Source organism: Protomyctophum bolini (assembly GCF_963924005.1).
Source record: "Protomyctophum bolini genome assembly, chromosome: 23".
NCBI lineage: Eukaryota > Metazoa > Chordata > Actinopteri > Myctophiformes > Myctophidae > Protomyctophum > Protomyctophum bolini.
The window spans coordinates 13,222,001-13,243,639 of NC_137884.1; the positions used below are offsets into that span (position 1 = coordinate 13,222,001).

Consider the following 21,639-nt stretch of genomic DNA (forward strand, 5'->3'; position numbering starts at 1 on the left):
AACTGTATACAGTTTACAATTTAATGATTCAATGACTTTTAAAGGGACATTTCACCACTGGAAGAAACTGCAGTCACACTCACTCACTAGTATATTTGTAGTAATTTGCACCCTATGGCCAATGAAGTCTGTGTGTTTGACTGGATTGCTGAATTCCTACAATGACCATAATGCTTTGCTGCACTGCCCCTCCTTTTGGAGAAGGAGGAGGCTGCGTGGAGGTGTGCACAAATTTGTGCTGCTGTTATCTACTACAAATACTATTAACATTGAGTTACTGCAGTTTCTTCCAGCGGTAAAATGTCCCTTTAAACAAAATGTCCCTCCTTGTGCGTGGGGCAGTGTCCTCGTGTGCGTGACGTAACGTTAGTCCGACGTCCCAATAATGCGACATTATTTCCTAACCGTACCCTTAACCCTAACCGTGCGCAGAAGCCACGGGTGAGTCGTACTAACGGGGCGGTGGTGTCATCAGGTCAGTTTCTGCGTGGTCGGAGGATCTCGGTGAATGAAGACACCGGCGTGAGCCCCGCTGGACACGGCCTCAGGGCCAAGGAAGCGCTCTACCAGACCCAGTGGGACGCCAAGCTGGCCGGAGAGGAGGACGACGAAGAGAAACACTTCTCCATGCTCCTGGACAGCCTGGGAGCCAGCAGTGTGTTCGAGGAGTACGTCGTCTAGTAGCCTACTAGCCACACGTGCACTAAACAAAAGTCTGGTGCTAAATATGTACTTGAGTAAGAGTGCAAAAGTATTGGCCTCAAAATATACTTAAAGTACCAAAAGTAAAAGTGCAGTTATGTCCCATTTCACAAGTTCCTTCCCTGAAGAAGGCAGTATTTCTGTCGGAAACGTTGGTTTGTTTTCTCTGTGTCCACAATAAACTCTGGGCATTTGGCAGCTACGACGACAGTATTTTTCCCGTTGGCTGGCACCCCACAAGGACCAGTGTGATGTGCACATTTCTGCTATACCATTCCACAAGTTAGTCATGTATACAAAAATAATAAAATAGCAGATCTGCAAGCTCACAACGTGTTACAAAGTGATGCGTTGTGAGCTTGTAGATCCTGTAACTGAGTATTTCTAAAATAGGGTATTGAAACTTTCACTTAAGTAAAACATTTGAATACTTCTTCCATCACCGATGATATCAGCTCTGTTCATACCACTTCAGCCCTGTATACATTCTGGCCATTTGAAAATAGTCGATCGCAGTGCGACGCATTGTGAGTCTTGTAGAGGTTGAAGATTTTGTACAAATTTTGAACTTGTGAAATGGGACATTCTGCAATATGGGTAGTTTTACTTTTAGTACTTTAATTACATTTTGATACCAGTACTTTTGTACTTTACTCAAGTAAATTCTGAATTCTGAACTTTTACTTGTACATTTCTATATTGCAGTAGTATTGATACATTTACATAAGTAAAACATTCGAGTACTCCGTCCGTCACCGATAATAATATCATCTCTTTCCTCGGTCTCCATCATCATCATGCTCATCAGTCCGGGGGAGGTGCGCAGCCTGTGGGCTCAGCTGAGGAGAGACGAACCTCACCTGTTGTCCAACTTTGAGGAGTTCCTCTCCAGGGTGACTTCACAGATCAAAGAGGCCCACAAGGAGAGGAAGGACATGGAGAGCGCCCTCCAGAGGTGGGTGGGATGGAGGAGTATTTTGTCATTGAGTGCTAATTCAGGGACAAAGTATACATTTATGTATTGAGACACAAAAACACCCCCCCCCCCCCCCGCGAGCTGTTTAGCTTGCAGTCTTTAGCCTTAAAGTATTATCAGTGAATTGGATGTATTTTCAGGACGGCAGGGTTTGATGTCTCAAATGACCTACATTTAAAAGGTTTACGAACATTTGCCTTTTAGAAACTCAGTGCTCTCCCATTTAGTCACCTGTCCTAAATAACCAGGCAGCAAAATATTGTGTATGTGGCCTATGTTTGTGTTTATCTGTAATTCAATGCAGGATTTGATCCTTTTCAAATGACTGTTGGTGTTAATCCTGGCACACATTATATGAAGTCTGGCCATTAGTGGGACTTTGCTTTCATTCAGGGGTTCTCAAAGTGGGGTCAGGGGACCACCAGGGGTCCTTGAAGCGGTTCCAGGGTGTTCCCCAGCTAAATGTTGTTACCATGGCTATTTAAAAATGGCAGATATACAATCTCACAGTGTGTCACTTAGTTTGTGCCACACTGCGAGCAGCAATTAGGAAAAGATTCAGGTGCAGTTAGCGTTAGATATTTAGAGGTTATGTTTAGATTTAGATTTAGATTTAGGGACAATGCGTCACAGTGCGATGTGTTTTGAGCTTGTAGATTTAGGATTTCGGTTTAGGATTCAAAATGTCAAAAAGGAAAAATAAACTCTAGAAATGGCTTTCATAAAATCTCCGGCCTAAAACACTCCTCAGAAGTGTGTGCGTGCGTGTGTGTGTGTGGTTGGTTTCCTGGTACTGCATGGTACAGCTTGTTATTCTGTACATCTCACTAATCAGATGTTTAGGTCTTAGATTATCAGGGCCATGTAAATACCTCTTAGTATGTGTGTGTGCGCACGTATGTGTTTGAATGTGTGCGTGTACTGTATGTATTTTCCCACAGTATTTACCACTGCTGTTTTGGTTTTGTTTCCAAAGCCTTCTCCGCTACCAGACATGATGTCATATATTAGCTATATACAGTACTGTACATTGTGTGTCTCTCGGTGTATAAATAAAATAATGGGTCACAGACTCAAACTCACAACAAACGTAGCCTTTGTGAAGATCTATCGGCGCACGGCGGAAGTCGAGGTCCAACGCATTTCGGCATGAAGCCGTATGTTCCACAGCACACCAGTGTCGCTTGCCAAGAAGAATAGATTTTAAAGCTTCCTTTTGGCAAATAATACAGACTATAACTTTGACTTGAAGCCATTAATGCCTGAGGTCAATTCTACAAATTTAAATCCTACCAGTTTTCTTAAAAATCGTATAAGTGCTCAAACCTTTTCATTTCAAGGACCCCCAAAATGATATGTATTTGGTCGCTGATCCCCCATCTTTTGTTCCAGGGACTCCCCAGAAGCAAACATTCAAGTTAAAAATGTTTTATAGCTCCTCTAATAAAACCCGACTTTGAGAACAAATATGCTATATCTGTAGCTAACATTGCACAGATGCTTTAACCCTCGCATGACTGAAGTAAGGCCACCTACCACGCAAGCTGACTTAAGGTCAAAAACATTCCTGCAATGTTATTGGCTACTGTCTCCAGACGCTTTGACCCCCCACTCCTCTCTTTAAAGTCTCTCTCTCTCTTGTAGCAAAAACATAAGAGCAACTAAAATGATTTGGCCAGCCAACTAGTGCTGCACAATTCTTGCTCCAATTTAGAAATGAGATCGCATAATCGATAATAGTCTGAATGTAGATTGTGATCTTATTTCGATTAATCGTGCAGCACCAGGTTAAAGTCAGTGGTTCTCAACCTTTTCTGGATCAGGGCCCACTTAAAAATCTCGGAAGCGTTTGCTTTCAAAATTGTTAACATGTCATGGACCACCTTTCTCTTATTACAGGAATGCTGCGACTCACAACAGCGAGATCTGCAGTTTATATGAAGAGATGGAAGCACAGATCAAAAATGAGAAAGACAGGGTACTTCTTAAGGTATGAACGTTCACTCTTATAAGTTTACCTGCATGCATGTATAGTTGCCCAGGGGTATTCAACATGCGGCACGTGGGGCACCCCCTGGTGGCCCCTGGAAGGATTTGCTTTTTTTGTGGCTAATGAAAGTTACAGGTAGGCTATGGTGTGTGTGATATGAACTTTGAGTTTACCATAATAACAGTAATCCTTAACACCCTCCATTGGCGTAGATCTAAGTAAATTGAAGCCTATTATTTAAAGGAGAATTCCATGCTAGAATGCTTTCTTATCTTTCTTACCTTTCTTTGTAGTTGTTACGTCCCCACCAAAGAGGTCCAGGTGTTTTTTTGTGCAAAAACTCCTTATTGGCTATTTTCCCTACCATAAGCCCTCAATGAATTGCATTGCATTGAATGGGAATTGAATGGGGCTATGGGGTGTTATGCTAATTCGCTTATTTCCATCGAAAGAAGTAGTAAAGTGTGCCGCTTGGGATATTATTTACATTATGAAGAGAGGATATATACAAAGAAATTATAATTTTGAGCGATGGAAATAAGCGAACTAGCATAACACCCCATAGCCCAATTCAATTCCCATTCAATTCAATGCAATTCATTTAGGGCTCATGGTATTAATGTAACTTATGTATATATGTAATTCTGCATGAATTGTAAACCTGAATAATTTCTCAATAAAGTATATATAAAAAGCGGTAGGGAAATAGCCAATAAGGAGCTTTTGCACAAAATAACACCTGGACCTCTTTGGTGGGGACGTAACAACTACAAAGAAAGGTAAGAAAGCCTTTTAGTATGGAATTCTCCTTTAAGAATACGCTTACCACCATTGCCGTTGATCAATAACAGTTTATATGGCTTTATATGGCTTTGGTTATCATTCAGAGATAGATAGTAGGACATTTTCATATCATGCATAGTGGGGGTTGCATTCCTTTGTTTTCATCATGGGTCTATTTCATGTCTCTGTGAATGTCTTTGTTGCATGATCTTTGAGACCTAGTGCCCCAGGATGAAAAAACATCAAGCATAAACATGACAGGTTTCACAAAATATCATTGTTTATACAGTACATCTTTCTTCAGACACAAGCCTATTTAGACACACTATTTTATTGAAATAAAAATCACACCGTGTGAACTGAGTGGTGCAACTCCTGTCTGCTGTGTTTGCTAGCTGCTACACTTACAACAACCGCCTTCAGCGACTTCTTCCTTCTACCGTCTTAATTTCAGCCTTGAAAAGCAGCATTGCATTCTGGGAGAGCTACATAGTGTCACAGCTACCATCTATAGTGGATGAATGGTGTATTGCACACAGGAGCACACAAGAGGGCGGCTGTATCTCAAGAGGTAGAGCAGGTCGTCCAATTATCCCTTGGTCGGTGGTTCGAATCCCGGCTCCTCCTGTCCACATGTCGAAGTGTCCTTAGGCAAGACACTGAACCCTACATTGCCTCCAATAAGTTGGTCAGTGTGAGTTTGCCACCATTGGTGTGTGAATGTGGGAAGTGAGGACGCTGGCATCGACTGTTCTCCGCTTCACCTCCAAATGTATGAATGAATGAACCATTGTAAAGCGCTTTGAGCACTTGGAAAAGCGCTATAAAAAGAGCAACGCAAGGCAATGCTATTACATAGTATGTAAGGACATGTAATACAGTTGCGTGCATTGCGTGTCAGCTCTCACCGCCAACGCACGTGCAAATGACCTTCCAACGGCCTTAAGGGTCCATTTGGATTTTGGAACCCCCGCAAGGAACCCAGATGGCCCCTGGGCCTGGACCATCGTTTGAGAACCACTTTCTTAGTTTATTTACACTGGTATCGGATCAGTACTCACTACTCTGTATCGGGAAGGAGAGAATGGGAGGGCCATGGGAGGGCCATGGTGGGCCGTGGCCCACCCAAATAGAAAGCTGGCCCACCTATCAATTTAGCGCAAATAATTATAATTATAATATATACAGTATATATATATATATATTACTTAATACGTTTCAGAATGTCTTTCTTTTTTTCATTCATTAAAATATGTTTTTGTTGTGTTTTTTACGTGATCGTCTTCCTTAATATGAATAAACAGGCTGTCGGTTCTTCTTCACACTCTAAGTCTGCCCTGCCTCTCCTCGTTCGGAGTCGTTCCTCACAGTCCAGCCATGTGGAGAGATGTTGTTTACTTTTTGTTTCTTGTCGAGGCATTTGTTCATTCATCTTTCTTGAACAACTAGTGTTCCCGTAGCTTGCCTCGCCACGGTACCTCTACACTCGAGCCTGTCGCTGAACAATCAGAAAGGGAAGATTCTCGGGAGGAGGTCGATGACAATAACGATAAAGGATTATGCTTTTCTAAATCTTCCGAAGTTCCGACGTCTCAGCAACAGGTATTTGGAATGGGAGCTTTTTTGTGTAATTTCCACGTTGAGGCTTAATTTTAAAACAAAGGCTATTTATTTCTGCAGCTTTTGAATGTTGTGTTGTGTGTGTGTGTGTGTGTGTGTCTGTGTGTGCGCGTGTGTGCGTGCGTGTGCTTCCGTCGCAGTCTGTGTGGAGGATCTCAGTGTAATTGTAACAGTTTACTATGAAACAGTCAGGTCACACCTCCATATATGGTTGTCAGAACATCACGCCTCGTGACATTACGCCTCGTGACATGCTCCATATATGGCCGCCTCCATGTATGGTTGGCAGTCTATCACGCCTCGTGGCGAGGTCGCTTCTCGCCCTCAGGTAATTCTGTACTATAGAGTTCTCAAACTCTGCCTGAACCCGACCAGGCCCGACACGACGTTTTAGGGCTGTGCCGGGTCTAAAATGTATGCTAATCAGTAGGGCCGGGCCGGTCCTCAGGCTCCATGAAAATAATTATATATATTGATTTTTATTTCTTTATTATAATAAAAAAGAATAGTTCTGTTCTGTCTATGTTTGTATTTATCTATTATGAAGATGGTGCTGACTGGCGTTTCTCTTTAACTCTGTGTAAACCCAACCAGGCCCGACCCAACGTTGAAGGGCCGGGTCAGGCCTAAAATCTATTCTAATTAGTCAGGCTGGGCCTCTATGTACAGATTTTTGTGGTTTCTTGTGTTTCTAGTGTTGTGTATGGGTGAGGTGGGGCAGTTGAGGCGGCTGTGAATTTAGGCCAATATACTTGATTGATTGAAATATTTATTAACAGTTTGCAGAACAGTTTGCGGAATTACAGTACATTTCAAGCACAAACTCAATACAAAGACTGTTAACTGTGAGTGGACGACCCAATTAAGCATTACACTTGTTTACAAGAGGGTCCACCTTGTTCAATTCATCAAAACATTCAGAGACGTATAGACACTTCTATATACTGTAGTCAAAGAACATAACCGATTATATCGGCAGAAAAGACGCTATAAATGGATATAAACCTGGTCAAAACCCAACAGACTGTCACCTGTCAATATCAAATACACCTGATTTAATATTTTGAAAACTGCCTGCAATGTAACCAGAAAAAGAGTATTTAAAAGGAACCTTAGCTAATATGACAAATATGCCTTAAAATATTATACTCAATATTTTATTTCTTTCATAAATAGAGATTCACTCAGTAGGAACTGCTCCTGTCGCAAATAGATGATGTCATACGTCTGTGTGGTCCAGCCCTATGGAATATATGGAATGCACATGCTAATTAAAAATATTAAAAATATTGCTTTGATGCTCATATTATCCTTAGGAAGCATAACGTTTGTTTTTATTAGCATATGCACTCCTGCATAGTACATTCCATATAGGGCTAGACCACATGGACATGGAAGATGGAAGATTTTCTATTTATGAAGAAAATACAATATTGTGTAAAGGAGCAACTTGGACACTCAGGCATGAAGGAAGCATGAGTTCAAGTCCGTTGCTCTCCCCTTGTCCCCCATATATGGGGACTAGGTTGGTGGAGGGTGTGTAGAGCCCAGGATCACATTAGATGATTGACACAGGGGTGAAAAATGGGTTACAAAATCGTGGGATAAAAAAAAGAAAATACAATATTAAAGGTGTTTTAATTTTAATTTTTTAGTTGTATAGAGGCTATAATGTTTTAAGGCATATTTGTCTTATTAGCCAGGGATCCTTTTAAGACGCTATATATAGGGTAATGTTGTGTGTGTGGCCACCCTAGAATTTATTTCTGCCTTCGCCACTGGTTTGGGGGTCCCCAGATGACAGTGAAGATGATGGAAGTCAGAAGGTTGATTTTACAATTCCCGGACCCCCTTCATTCATTCTCTAACAGTAATTCCGCTAAATCAGGTGAGCTGTCTATCTCCACGTCAACTCCCTTAGTCCCTTCACTCTCATTCGCTTCAAGCTAACTCACTCACACCCACAATCAGGTGGTCCTTTTAAGCAGTCACTACTCTGTGTTCACTCTACATGCCAAGCTGACTCAGTGGTTGTTCAGATGTCAGCGTTCAAATTCCCTCCACCTCCCTGTGGCATTTTGTTCTGTAATGGGTGATTCTGTGATTACAATGTGATTTATGGATTATATGTGTGGTACTATATGTGTGGTATCTAGTTCTGTTTTTGTTTGTTTATGTTTCATGGAATGTATTATGATCATGTGGTACATGGATGCATTGAAAGTTATGTTGTTGATGTAATATATTTGTCTTATGCTCTGCTCTGGGGTTTGTTGTTGATATCAGAGCTGTGTGTCGTGCACACTGCACAGATAATCTGAGACATCAAATGAGATATGATATCAGAGCTGCATGTGTCTCTGTGCCTAGATAATCTGGGATATCACATGAAGCAGAGCCAAACTAAATGCAATAGCTTTGCAATAAATGGTCAATCTGAGCTGAAGAGTCTTAATGAATTTAAGACAGACATGATTTAATATTACTGCATCAAAAGTAATCAATAAACATGATACTATAACAACTAGTCAAATTCTATTGCGAGGTGTGAGGTTGTACATCTGCTATTGTCAATCTTTTTCTGTGGAACAGAAAAAATTAATGTAATGCCTCAACTCCTACAGTCCCAAGTAGGGATGGAGCTCGATAACCACTACCCGAAAGAATCCGATAACAAGCTTATTGAGTACCCGTTATCAATACGTTTTGGGCTTATCAAGCCTGTTATTGAGCAAATTAGCAGCCCATAATGTCTCGATAGTGGCCCCGATCAGAACCCGGCTCGATAAGCCTGATCGTTAAGGTGCTTGTTATGAATAAAGTTTAACGAGCTCCATCCCTATTCCCAAGGGCTTGTCAGGGTGGGGGTCCCCAGTTCAAATACGATTATTTCCGCGGGGGGGTCCAGTTGAGATCTTTGAAGTGTATCTTCCATGTCTCCAACACAGGACGCTGAGCGTCTCCAGATGCACAGCCAGGAGTTGGAGCAACAGCTGTTCTCCAAGGAGACAGAACTGGAGCATCTCATTCAGAAACAGAGAAGGGTGAGTGGAGATTGTCATGGAAATGCACTTTATTGTTTCATTATTTATTTAATATTATTGATTTATTAATACCATCTTATTTGAGCATTACTTTTATACTGGTACGACTGGATTCTGAATGATTGCAGACTGCAGTTACTACATGATTATGTCTGAATGGGGTGCTCTAGCAGGGAACGTAACCAGATTGGAAATTGGCCTAGTGCCATGGGAGATTAGCAACGCACACTCGCGTGTGCGCACATGCACACACGGGGGTAAAAATAACGATCTCCTGGTGGCAGTAATAAATTAACCTTTTTCATAGCATAAGCATTATATTGACATACATATATTAGGTTACTGTTACACCCCGTTTTCAACGGTACTAATGAAGGTTCTAATTAGTGTGGCAGAGAGTATTTTTAGTTACAGAGACTCTGTTTGCCTCATTAGAGTTGTTTCCGATGCCAGTATCCGGAAAAGATGCAGATACTGCCTAACATGCTGATATCGGTATTGATATGCCAGTCTATGCCATTCCGATTTATCACATGACAATATTTCAAGCCAATATGTCTCCACCAGGCATGGGGAGAGAGTATGTTTTGCACTCCGTCTGTCCGTCCATGTGTGCGTGCGTGCATCTGTGTATCTCTGACACCGTTAACTTTCAGTGCCAGATTTTGCACACACTCCCTGGATGCCAACGATGAACCTCTGCCCCACATTGTCCAGAACTGCCTTTTATAGCGCCACCAGGAGGCCGACTTTTGTAAATCTCATTTTTGGATATTACTCCTCCAGATTCTGTCCAGATGAATCCGTCCGATATTTCATATTCCATTCTAATTAGCTAACATTGGCTTTCAAAGTTTGCAGGATTGGCCGTTTTTAACAAAAAGCCTCAAATCATGAACGCAGCGTGCAATTTACACAATCTTTCACAGACTTTCCTATTAGGCTGAGGAATATATTCTACCCTTTTCCCATTGGCCTGTTATAGTGCCACCAACAGGTGGACTTTAGCAAAACACATTTTTGGAACAAAATGCCTCAAATCATCCAATTGCCATCCAAGGAGTAAGAAGAATTGGCACCCTTTTCACATTGGCTTACTATAGCCCCACCAGGAGGCCACAACCTGACCTGGCCTGGTGGAGCCAGGGGGGCACTTTTGTTTCTCCACCAAAAATACCAGTTCTGGCTGAACCGTGCAGTCGGTTTTCACGAAACGCAGCAATATGGTTGGCTATGCCAAACGTTGAATAATGGAATTTTATTCCTAGATCAGTGGTTGTCCAGCCTTTTAATTTCAAGGACCCCCCATAACTCTGAGAGTGTACAAATGGAACCAAATACGGGTCCATATGGTTCCATTTGTACACTCTCAAGGACAAGGAATCCAGAGAGTCCCTGGACCCCAGTTAGAGAACCACTTCGATCACTACACTACTCAGCATCTGCCCATCTCTCCTCCTCCTCCTCCTCCCAGTTGGAGCTCCAGTGTCGTGAGCTGAGCACAGAGAAGCAGGAGAACGTCAAGCTGAAGATGACCTGTAACGAGCTGTCCCGAGACCTGGCGGGCACCAGCCAGGAGCTGGCCCTGGCCCAGGAGCAGCTGACCATCCTGGAGGAACAGGCCGCCCAGCTGAAACAGGACAAAGAGATGTGAGTGGCAGTGGTTTTCACTAGTAAAAGTATCAATACTGCAAACTTTACTTTACGTAAAAGTACAGTATAAAGGTATTGGCATCAAAATGTACTTTAGTAAACTAATGGGACCTATTTATGCCAACTACGCGTATAAGCGTAGACAACCGTTTGATATATGAATGTGCCGTCCGTTTGTTCACCTTTTAGCATTGCTCCGGCTCCTCCATCACCAGCAGCGATGCGATTTTTAAATGCAGCTCCGTTGAGCCTCCATTATAACGCGATTTTCAAAGCGCTGTATCTCCAAAGGTTGGAGAGCTGTCCAAGGTGCGCGCCGTGCACCTGACGATCGTAAATAATTAGTGAGTTTGTATCGCATCGCTGAAAAGATTTAGCTGGTTCTACTGCTAGCTAAAGGTGTGGAGGGGCGGCATATCTGCAGTGCATATCTGCATGCTAACACCAGTGAGCAGCGAAGGAGTTAAAAAGTATCTCTTTCTGTTAATGAAGGCTGAGAGTGCAAGTCTTTTCCCTTTTTCCTAACCCTAACAATAATGTTTATTTTCCCTTTTCCAGGGAGATGTACAGAGTAACAGAAGGACTGCAGAGAGAAAAGCAGAGCCTAATGAAACAGTTGGACCTCCTCAGGTAAGACATAATCAGCAACAAGTCTTATTGTGTTATTATTGTCGTCGATTATTCTGTCAATTATTTTTTCAAAAACATTATTATGAAACATGCTTTTTAATTGTGTGTGTCAAGAATCAACGCAAAATAGGTTTCATTTATGTTTTATAATTGACTAAATCGATTAGTCTGATAAACCTCTTTGTCATACAATGGTGTCAAATAGCCGATCTACAGTACAAGCTCATAATGTGGTGCAATGCTATTTCTGCTATAAAAGGATAATGCATTTTTCCCCATTGATTACTTTTTGTAATTGATTAAATTGGTTTGTTTGGTTATCTGTTGCACCCCTAAATGAGTACAAACAAACCTATGAATACATTATTCTAAAAACATATTTAAATAAATAACATGTAGTATATTAAATCTGTTTCCAATGTCTTTTCTCAACCGTCCCAGAGAGATGAACAAACATTTAAAAGATGAGCGTGACATGAGCTTTGGTGTGGTGAGTTTGTTTCAAATGTCTACAAATATATTTCACAATAATAATAGTATAATAATGGTTGTCAGTGTCTAACAAGTCGTGTTGTTTGTGCAGTATCACTCCCAATCTTCCGCCATAGTCTGAAAACCCACCTTATCAGACTCCATCATGCCCCATAGCACTTACCATAGCACTTTTAGACTTAGATAGCATTTGAAACAGACTTATAGCATGTCAGGTAGACGGCACAATAATTGCATTGTATATAGTCATAGCACTTCACAGTACATATGGATAGCATAGTATAGTAAATATGTATAGTGTCATTATGTAGATATGTTCTAGTTACATTCTTAGCTTACGCATGTTTCATGATAAATGCATTTTATATATGTGATGTATTCCCATGCTTTTTGTTCTTGCCTAAATGTAAATCAATCTGGATTAAGAGCGTCTGCTAAATGCCTAAATTGTAAATTGTTCCCTTTCTTTCTAATAGCCTAAGCCTCGAAGTTCCCTCAGACAGAAGCAGAAACAGAGAACGAGTCTGGGCAATTTATTCGATGACTCCAGCCAGCCGACGAAAAGGTGAGTCTTTTATCTTAGAATGCTTTTAGCATAAATCGCGTCTGTCAGTTGCTTTCATGTGTGAATGGACACGGATGTTCTCCCCTACAGTAGGGACAGAAATCATCATCACAGATGAAAGGAGGTAAAACCTGAGGCCGATTCATCTCTAAAAAGTATTTTGTTCCCATTGATCCCAAGAAGCAAAGATCGATGAAGATGAGTTAAAATGTTTTCACAAATTTTCATATATATATATATATATATATATATATATATATATATATATATATATATATATATATATACATAGTACATTGGTTCTCAAAGTAGTGGTCTGTCGGGCAGGAAACTTGTATTTTCATGTTTCAACTTTGAAAGTGTTTTTTCTTATTAAGCCCTATACTTCATCATACAAGAGTGTCGCACAAATAGATAGCAGATCTACAAGCTCACAACACTTCGCAATGCGAGGCATTGTGAGCTTGTAGATTGGATATTTTCACGACTTAATAAGGATAACAAAAGAGGGAAGGGTTTTGGACATACAAGGTTTCCACCTGACAAATGAAGATGTATCCACTTGCGCTCTTAAGAAAACTGTTAGGATTCAGAAGGCATTTTTTTGGAATCGGCCTCAGGTCTATAACTGGGTTTTATAAAAAGTATTTCTGTCTCAAAAAGCTCTTTGAATTGACGCGCTACCATCCTCCCCCCTGTTTTCCCGTCTTGTTTCCTTTAAAGAAGCTCTTCTCTGTATGTGGACAGGTCCTTCCAGTATCTGGAGGCCTTGCCCATCGAACACCTTCAAATCGTGTTTGTTGCTTCCTCCTCCTGCAGCGAGGACGACACCGCCCCGCCCACCAACAGCAAAAACAACAACAACAGGCCTCCACGACAACTGCAGCATCGGCTCTCCTCCTCCTCGTCCACCGCGAGGGGAATGCAGGGGGGCCTGCAGGCCAGCAATGGCTACACTGCCGTGGCGAAAACAGCCGCGTCACAACGCGGGAAGGCGAGAGCCAAGAAGACGGCCAGCACCAGCAAGATACCCGTCTCGAAAAGTACACGACCGGAGATGGGGACGAAGGGTAGGGGAGTTGGAGGAGGAGGGGGGGTGTCGGGGGAGGACGAGGTCCTGGACGCGCCGCCCGACGGATGGCCCCTGCGTCGGATCATCTCCATCGAGGAGGACCACCTCCCGCACCTCCTCTACGCAGGGTCTGGCCAGCCCCTGCTGCACCAGCTCAGTGAGGAGGATGAGGAGCAGAAGGAGGATGATGAAGACGACAGTAACGAGGAGGAAGGGGAGGCGGAGGAGGAGGAGGAGCGGGAAGAGGAGTCATGCGACCTGGAAGGTGGCGCTGTCCCGGCCACCGAGGCCTCCGCCTGCCAACCTCCCCCTGCGTACGCTGCGCCTGTAGCGACGCCGGCACCAGCAGAGCGGAGGTCCCGCTTCGCTAGGACGAAGAAGACCCCCTTGTTCCCCAGAGGCCAGCCTGTCGGAAAGGAGACCCAACACGTACGTGAGCCAGGCTAGTGCTCCTCAAAGTTTTGGGTCCTCCGGGGGGAGGACGGGGGACGAATGCCATGCGTCAATGGCGGTCTGCACCTCGAACATATTTGTCAATGGCAGTCAATTAAATAACCTAAGCCCTTATTGTTCAGCTATTCGAAGATAGCTCTCAACGTATGTACGCCTACAGCTTGTAGGCTGGCTATTTGGGATTTTGCATCAACCCAAAACTCTAATGTTGGTTAGACCCACTATAATACGCACTTGAGTTGCACTGTACTTGGTGCGCTCTTTATTCATCCAACACCAAATCCCGAAAATAGACCATCTCCAAGAGCTCACAAGTTCAACATGTGATGGGTTGTTAAAGTGGTTAATGGTGTGTGTGTGTGTGTGTGTGTGTGTGTGTGTGTGTGTGTGTGTGTGTGTGTGTGTGTGTGTGTGTGTGTGTGTGTGTGTGTGTGTGTGTGTGTGTGTGTGCGCGTGTGTGTGTGTGTGCGTGCGTGCGTGCGTGCGTGGTCTCCATCAGGGGATCAAAGAGGGACCCTCTCTCACACCTGAGCGTCTGTTCAAAGTGCTGCTCATCGGCAACTCCAGTGTGGGAAAGACATCCCTGCTCCGCTCCTTCTGTGAGGGACGCTTCCACACGTCTACCACCGCTACTGTGGGTGAGAATGCATACAGTGACGAGCTGTGCAAGCCAAAATAAGCAACTACACATTTAAAATAAACCTCCAAAAAACACAAGCCGCAGCCACCAATACCCAGTAAGTGACTTTACAGGAAAAACAAGCCCAAACTCGCAGACATGGCAACACTGGTGTATATAGTATTACGTTCGAGTTGGGTGCGGGTGGCATATTTTTAAGTTCAAGTTGGGTATCATATAGACATACTTATCCTACAATGTAATGATTGAATACTGATTGAATCCATTGGGGTCCAACTGGCAGCAGCAAACTAGCAAAACTAATTCCATTCATGCGTGGAAATCAGAAAGCAGAAGAGAAACAAACAGTTAACAGCAGTGTAACTATAGGTCAGCCGATAATAAATGTTTAAGGCAGCAGCGTTTATGTAATAAATATTATCATCGCCTGGCGCGATCTATAACAGGCTATGGGACTCGTGCAGCACAGCCTCTCGACTTCTGCAAACATATATCGCCACTCCCCAATACAAAGACGGTTTTGTGATGAAACAAGCCCAATACATCAAGTCATACATTTTACCAGCTGCACACACACACACACACACACACACACACACACACACACACACTCCAGAGCTAACGTCGCTGCCTGTCACTCAAAACGGTCACTCAAAACGGTGTGGGCGTGTTATGGGGCAAGGCCGGGGCACACCCTCCCGCGGCTTTTGCGGTGCAGTACTAAAGTGTGTGTGTGTGTGTGTGTGTGTGGGTGGGGGTGCATGGTTGCCTTGCACACATGTCGGACTCTGAGAACAACTTAACATCACATGAAAGAGCTTGTGGAGCCACACTGCCTGCACCAGAGTCCTGGTACACTGTGCTGAGGATTATCTCACGTCTGATCAATTACTCGCCTTCGTTTTCATCTACAAGATGACCTTTCTCACGCACCCCCCCCCCCCCTTCCCCTCTGAGCTATTAATTATTTATTATTAGATCTCAAAAGTTGCAGCCTTTGATAAGGACAGGCAGATATAGCCCTCTTGTGGTCATTCACGAGTGGTGCCCACAACAACCCATTGAGTTGTTAGAGAACAGAAAACAAGGAGGAATGTGACCAAAGTCACTTCACTTAGTGACTTCTTGGTCCCTTAAAAACACTAAAACAATAAGTGACCAAAGTCACTTTGTGACTTCCTGGTCCCTTAATTATTTTGATCAACATTTGACTGTTATATTGCTTATGGTACCAACCTCAGTGTGGAATTATAGACAAAATCTTATCCAACGTTAACACAATTTGTTTGGGTTCTGAGTTCTGACACAACACCAGTTTTGGTCATATCTTTGTCATCTGGAATGTTTTACTTTAGTCTAGTTGTAGTCGTATTATCATAATATTGGGCCTTAATGGCGTCATAATGGCTGAGTTTACACTTTGCATTCTGAAAATAGCCGATCTACAACAGTAGATTGTCAATATAATTAGTCTTAGTTTTAGTCATCACCATAGCTTGGTTTTTCTTCAGTGAAAAAAAGGTAGTCGACGAACATTTTTAGTAGTGGTTTTAGTCAAATCAACACTGCTTTGTGTCATTATTAATTGCAGGTATCGACTACAGTGTGAAGACACTGACTCTGGACAACACCCAGGTAGCCATGCAGCTCTGGGACACCGCTGGACAGGAGAGGTCTGTCACTCCTCATGCTCTGCATTTCATTTAAAGATGAAAAGAGGATTTTTTCCCCACCTAAAACATGATCATCAGGTACTATGATTATTAGAAGATTTATTAGAAGACCCGAAACCCCGTTGACCTCGGGAAACATCACTGAAGATACGTCCCAGGTGCATCCATGCGATGTATTTTTTAGTTATAGTTATTCTATTTATAGTGACTCATAGGAATAGACTAGATGTGACAACCAGGTATAGTCTGGTGACCACCGGAGAGACGGGTGACGGCCGGAATGTAGACGGCACTCTGAATGCAGTGCCTGGTACTGGGAGTCTGGTGCAACGCACAAGTCCTGGGCCTAGTGAGAGTAGGAGTGGACCTGGTGAGACGTAGGAGGGGCCCGGTCAGGAGTCAACCCACTGAGCCTAGTCCTTCCACGAGCCAGATTTTGGTTCTCCCAGTACCGGCAGAGTAGTTCCGGAGCAACGGATTGTGTGGCCTTGCTCATTCCCTGATGGACTGATCAAGCCATCAAGGGTAGCTACTGGGACGTAAATCGGGATTTGATCAACCCCGGCTGGGTCGCCTGAGTGAGGGGTATGATGTTGGAAGACCCGAAACCCTGTTGACCTCAGGATACATCACTGAAGATACGTCCCAGGTGCATCCATGCGATGTATTTTTTTGTTATACTGATGCTTCGTTCAATGCATGAGGAGTCCAAGCCAGGGGGAGGCAGTTTAGAGACCAGGATTACTAGGAGACACGGGGAGAACATGCAAACTCCACACAGAAACTGTTGTCCTTTAACTAATTATTTTTTTATATATATATATATATATACAGTATATAATGCATGGCTAGGTCGTCATTGTTTATATAATTCACCTTCAGACGCTCCACGTCGGTGGTTAATCACCCTAGCCTGTCGGTGATTTATTTATTTAAAAAAATCACACCTGTGTGAATTGAGGGGCACTCTAATTTCATCTTTCATTGGCAAATATTGAGACGTGTGTGGACAAGATTTACGTAGTATTTTGAGGACATTTGACCCAATTTCTCCCTTCATTGTCAATGGCAAATATTGAGACGTGTGTGGACAATTAAAAGCTGTATACTGTACACTCAACAATGACCACCTAGCCATGCATTATCCCTTAGAGAGAGAGAGAGAGAGAGAGACCACACCATGCGTGACTATTCTCCGTTCTGTTGTTGTGGTCGGCACTTTGGAATACTTTTCAACACTACAACAAGCGATTACACCATTTTAAAGTGGATTTTCATGACAAGCAACTCAGCAGTGGCATGTAACTTTAAACTTAGTTAACACAGACACACACACACAGAGGCCAGGGAGGAGGGCGGTGCAGTACAGTACCAGTACCAGTACAGTACAGCACCACTCAATTTAGACGGGTGTGATTTATTTTGTAACTAATGAGTACTAACTTGCCACAGGTACCGCAGCATCACCAAGCAGTTCTTCAGGAGGGCAGACGGCGTGGTGCTGATGTACGACATCACCGTGGCCGACAGCTTCAGAGACGTGCGCCCGTGGCTGGCCAATATCCAGGTCCTGACCTCTGACCTTTAGACCAGTGGTTCTCAACCTTTATTTTTACAGCCTTGCTGACCCAAAATGAAATAGTTTTGTTAACGTTGGATAGGATTTAGTCCGCAATTCCATTCTCTAATTATGCAGACTTCTTGCAAATTGAGTAATGCAGATGTTTAACAATGATTTAACTATTGAGAGTGTAAAATGAAACCAAATGCTTGTAGATCTGCAATTTTTATTAAATCGTGAAAATGTGGCGCAAATATTTGAATATACAGTATATTCTTTCACAGCGAACATTTTTAATTCAAACATTTGCTTCTGGGGGGTCCCTGGAACAACATTTTCAGATGGGGGTCAACGGCCAATTATACATCATTTCAGGGTCATTGACATGAAATAGTTTTGAGAACCGCTGACATAGAAACATATAGGTTTTTCAGAAAGCTGTCAGGATTTAGAAGACATTTTGTTGGTCCTCAGTCCTAAATGTGTTAATTCTGCTGTTTTTACCCAGGAGGCAGCAGGAGAAGCAATCCCCATCTTGCTCCTGGGCAACAAGATGGACATGGAGGGAGACAGGGCGGTGTCTCACAAAGTGGCGGAGCAACTCGCTTATGTCAGTGTGAAATTACAAAACTTTATTATGTTATGTTATGCAACTTTTGATATGTTGTGTTGTGTTGTGTTGTTATGACTGTAAATAAGTAAGCCGGAGAGGCTTGTTGTCAGTATCAGCAGAGAATGCAGGGGTCATTTTTTGTGCCTTTATTGATAGTTACAGTGAAGACTGACAGGAAAGGGAGAGAGAAGAGGAGATTTACGTCATAATGTGTCATTTACGTCATATTGTCTCTTTATTGTTAAAGGCGTTTAATGTTTGTGTTTGCACCGTTTTACATCACCATCATTTTACATCCTTCTTCCTGTGCAGGAAAGCAAGATGATGTTCTTCGAGGTCAGCGCCTACACCGGCTGCAACGTCAGCGAATCTCTGACGCACCTGGCCAGGTAGGCCGCTTGACCGGTCCTATACCAGTGGTCAGTGGTGGAAATTAACATAATACATGTACTTAAGTACTGTGCTTAAGTACAATTTTGAGGTACTTTTACTTTACTGGAGTATTTCAAAATGTCAGTACTTTTACTTCTACTCCACTACATTTAGACGCAAATATTGTACCTACTTTTTCTGTGCAAAAGCCATTGGTTCTCAACCTGTGGGCGGAGGCCAACTGGTGGGCCGTGAGGATATATTAGGTAAAAAAAGAAAGAAAGATTGAGTGCCGTGATTTTTGTATTTATTTTTCATGTGTATATGAGTTCACACTACTTCATTAGGCCCCTTGGTGTGGTTGTTATGTGCAATGATGCCTGCCTGCTAAACAGTTTGGGAACAACTGCTCTAGACTCTAGAGCAAGTCATCTATTTTAGACTATTTACGACGTCTGTCTGTCTGTCTGTCTGTCTGTCTGTCTGTCTGTCTGTTTGTCTGTCCAGAGTGCTAAAGGAACAGGAGGACCGCGTCAGAGACACAGTCATTATCCTCAGCGGCCAGCCCGTCAAGAAAAAAGCCTGCTGCAAGTAAGGAGGTATATGAATGTTCATTCACCTTATTGGTGGGGTTTGGCGGTACTGTAGGGCCCAGATGTTGTGAGAACCTCAACCAAATGAATCCATCAGGGTTCCATGTAGGGGTTATTTTATCATCATTATTATAATCTGTGTGTATATGTACTTTGAAAATTAATGTTTGAATGTATTTATTATTGATTCGATTATTTTCTGTATTTCTCTCTCTGGCCTCCCCACAAACACGCCGCTTACGTATGCGTTTACACTCGAAGGACATCGAGCTTTTCTCTGGTTTGTCTTTTTGACAATTATGTACAACATATCTGTCGGACAGAAACGTCTTATCTCCATAATTATTCAAACTTTGTGTTTTTACTTTTCCTGAAATTAACGCCCCACTTGATCATACTACCGCGTCAAACTAAAGCATCAAAAGTAGCACTTCTACAAGCTTGACACGTGACACGAAGCGACGCCTTTTGAGCTTGTAGATCTGCTACTTAATATAATAGGTACAGTATATCCACGATAAGCCGATATGCATTTTTGTCAAACATGGCAACCAATTAAAATGCAGTTGTGTAATGCCGTCAAATGCTCACTTAGTGAAGCCTAAGGAAGTGTGTGGTACTGTAAACACACTGCAAATTGTCCATGCACAGTACTGCATGTCAAACATGCGCATTGTCTCTAGAAGCCTACAATAAAACTCATTGCATTGGCATTCATTCACTGTATTTTGCATCATACACTGTATTTTGCATCATACAGTGGCTTCCCTCTTCATCTTGTAAGCCAATTATCTTCCACGCTTTCTTCTGTGGTACCATACAAGCCCTGAACTTGAATCTTTCTAATAGCTGACCGCCTCTTTGATCTAGAAATGATACGGTTCTCGCCTATAGTTGTAGATTGAATTGAATTGAGAATGTGCAGATCTACTGTTAGGTCTATAGAGAATGCATTGGGTTTTGATTTCCTGGGCCACTCGTTTTTCTGAAAGGGGGAGGGACTGCGGCGCTCTATATGAGGCAGGATTTAGACACACTGTAAAATCCAGTCATCCAATCATCTGCAAGGAATTTCTTGACGGGGAGTAGCTCATAACATGTTTACAGTGGATTTTTATTTAAACAAACACATTGCAGATAGAAAGAGGATAATTCAAGCTTTCCATACAGCTGCAATGTTGGAAGTTGCACCTAGTTAGCACCTTGCTGGCAAGATGGCAGCCATGTGCATATCGTCAATACGCCAATACATGCTGCTCAATGTTTTGCCACTGCAGTGTAGATGAGGGGGGCGTGTCCCGGTGGAAAAGTGATGCATGTGCAGTGCACACTATTGCAGTGTCACAATTATTCAAACCCTTCATGAAAAGTGTCTTTAATACTTTAAAACCAGCTTATGGCAGCATTCCTGTGGCATTTATGCCCATTCCTCATGTCTAGTGTCCTCCAGTTCACTATTAATCTTGGCTTGCGTTCTGCAACCGCCTCCTTCAAATCCCATTGGGATTTTATCTGCAGCATTCATTTTGGAGTTGTACTTCTCTGATTTTGACAGAACTAGTGTTGCAAACAAGATGACTAAAATGAATGTTTTACAGTATGACTTGTAACCAGAAGGGTCCATTCGTACACTCTCAGAGTTACAAATGTACAAATAGAGTACCGACATCCTGACTTCACTCACTCGTGTCATGGAAGTAATTTCTCTATGGAGAATAAACATTGGGTCATCTTAGAATCGTCTCATATAAGAATTTTGGTCCAAAAATAAACAAACCTTCCCGGCAATAATAGTCGAGGGGGTGGCTCGAGTCGTTTACGATAGTCAGTGACTCCTATTTGATGAATGAAACTTTCTGGTGAAACTTTTATTGGTAGGTAGGATGCGTAAATGACGTCAGACTTCGGTGCTCTAGTAACACTGAGGATCTTTGCTGTGTAGCCTAGGTTTAAATGAATGTAAATATTGCTGTGTTAAGGTTTGTCAAATCATAGTATTGTAAATCAAAAAGGTTACAAAAACTAGGAAATCCTGTACTGTAATTAGATTTCATTTTATATTTTCCGCTTTGTCCCATGTGCAAAATGTAACGACAGGAAAACACAAAGGGTGCATTTTAATAACAATTACAATATGTTTAAAGTCTCTCTAAATGTGTAGTGTAAAGAATTGTGAATCAATTTACTACTGAATACCGAGACAGAAA

At 42.6% G+C, this 21,639-nt stretch overlaps 1 protein-coding gene across 1 annotated transcript in view; it reads left to right on the plus strand.

Annotated features, from left to right (window-relative positions):
* Positions 1 to 19,756, plus strand: part of cracr2ab (calcium release activated channel regulator 2Ab) — a gene marked incomplete at its 5' end in the record, with an annotated part of 20,830 nt that extends 1,074 nt beyond the window's left edge. The window contains 15 exons of the mRNA XM_080756959.1: positions 476 to 668; positions 1,511 to 1,657; positions 3,578 to 3,668; positions 9,020 to 9,115; positions 10,590 to 10,765; positions 11,327 to 11,398; positions 11,840 to 11,888; positions 12,373 to 12,455; positions 13,182 to 13,956; positions 14,480 to 14,618; positions 16,212 to 16,293; positions 17,746 to 17,860; positions 18,363 to 18,464; positions 18,780 to 18,856; positions 19,347 to 19,756. Coding sequence (XP_080613085.1) covers positions 476 to 668; positions 1,511 to 1,657; positions 3,578 to 3,668; positions 9,020 to 9,115; positions 10,590 to 10,765; positions 11,327 to 11,398; positions 11,840 to 11,888; positions 12,373 to 12,455; positions 13,182 to 13,956; positions 14,480 to 14,618; positions 16,212 to 16,293; positions 17,746 to 17,860; positions 18,363 to 18,464; positions 18,780 to 18,856; positions 19,347 to 19,434 — 2,285 coding nt within the window. The 3' untranslated portion in view covers positions 19,435 to 19,756. The remainder of the gene's footprint in view (positions 1 to 475; positions 669 to 1,510; positions 1,658 to 3,577; positions 3,669 to 9,019; positions 9,116 to 10,589; positions 10,766 to 11,326; positions 11,399 to 11,839; positions 11,889 to 12,372; positions 12,456 to 13,181; positions 13,957 to 14,479; positions 14,619 to 16,211; positions 16,294 to 17,745; positions 17,861 to 18,362; positions 18,465 to 18,779; positions 18,857 to 19,346) is intronic.
* Between the last annotated feature and the right edge of the window lie 1,883 nt (positions 19,757 to 21,639).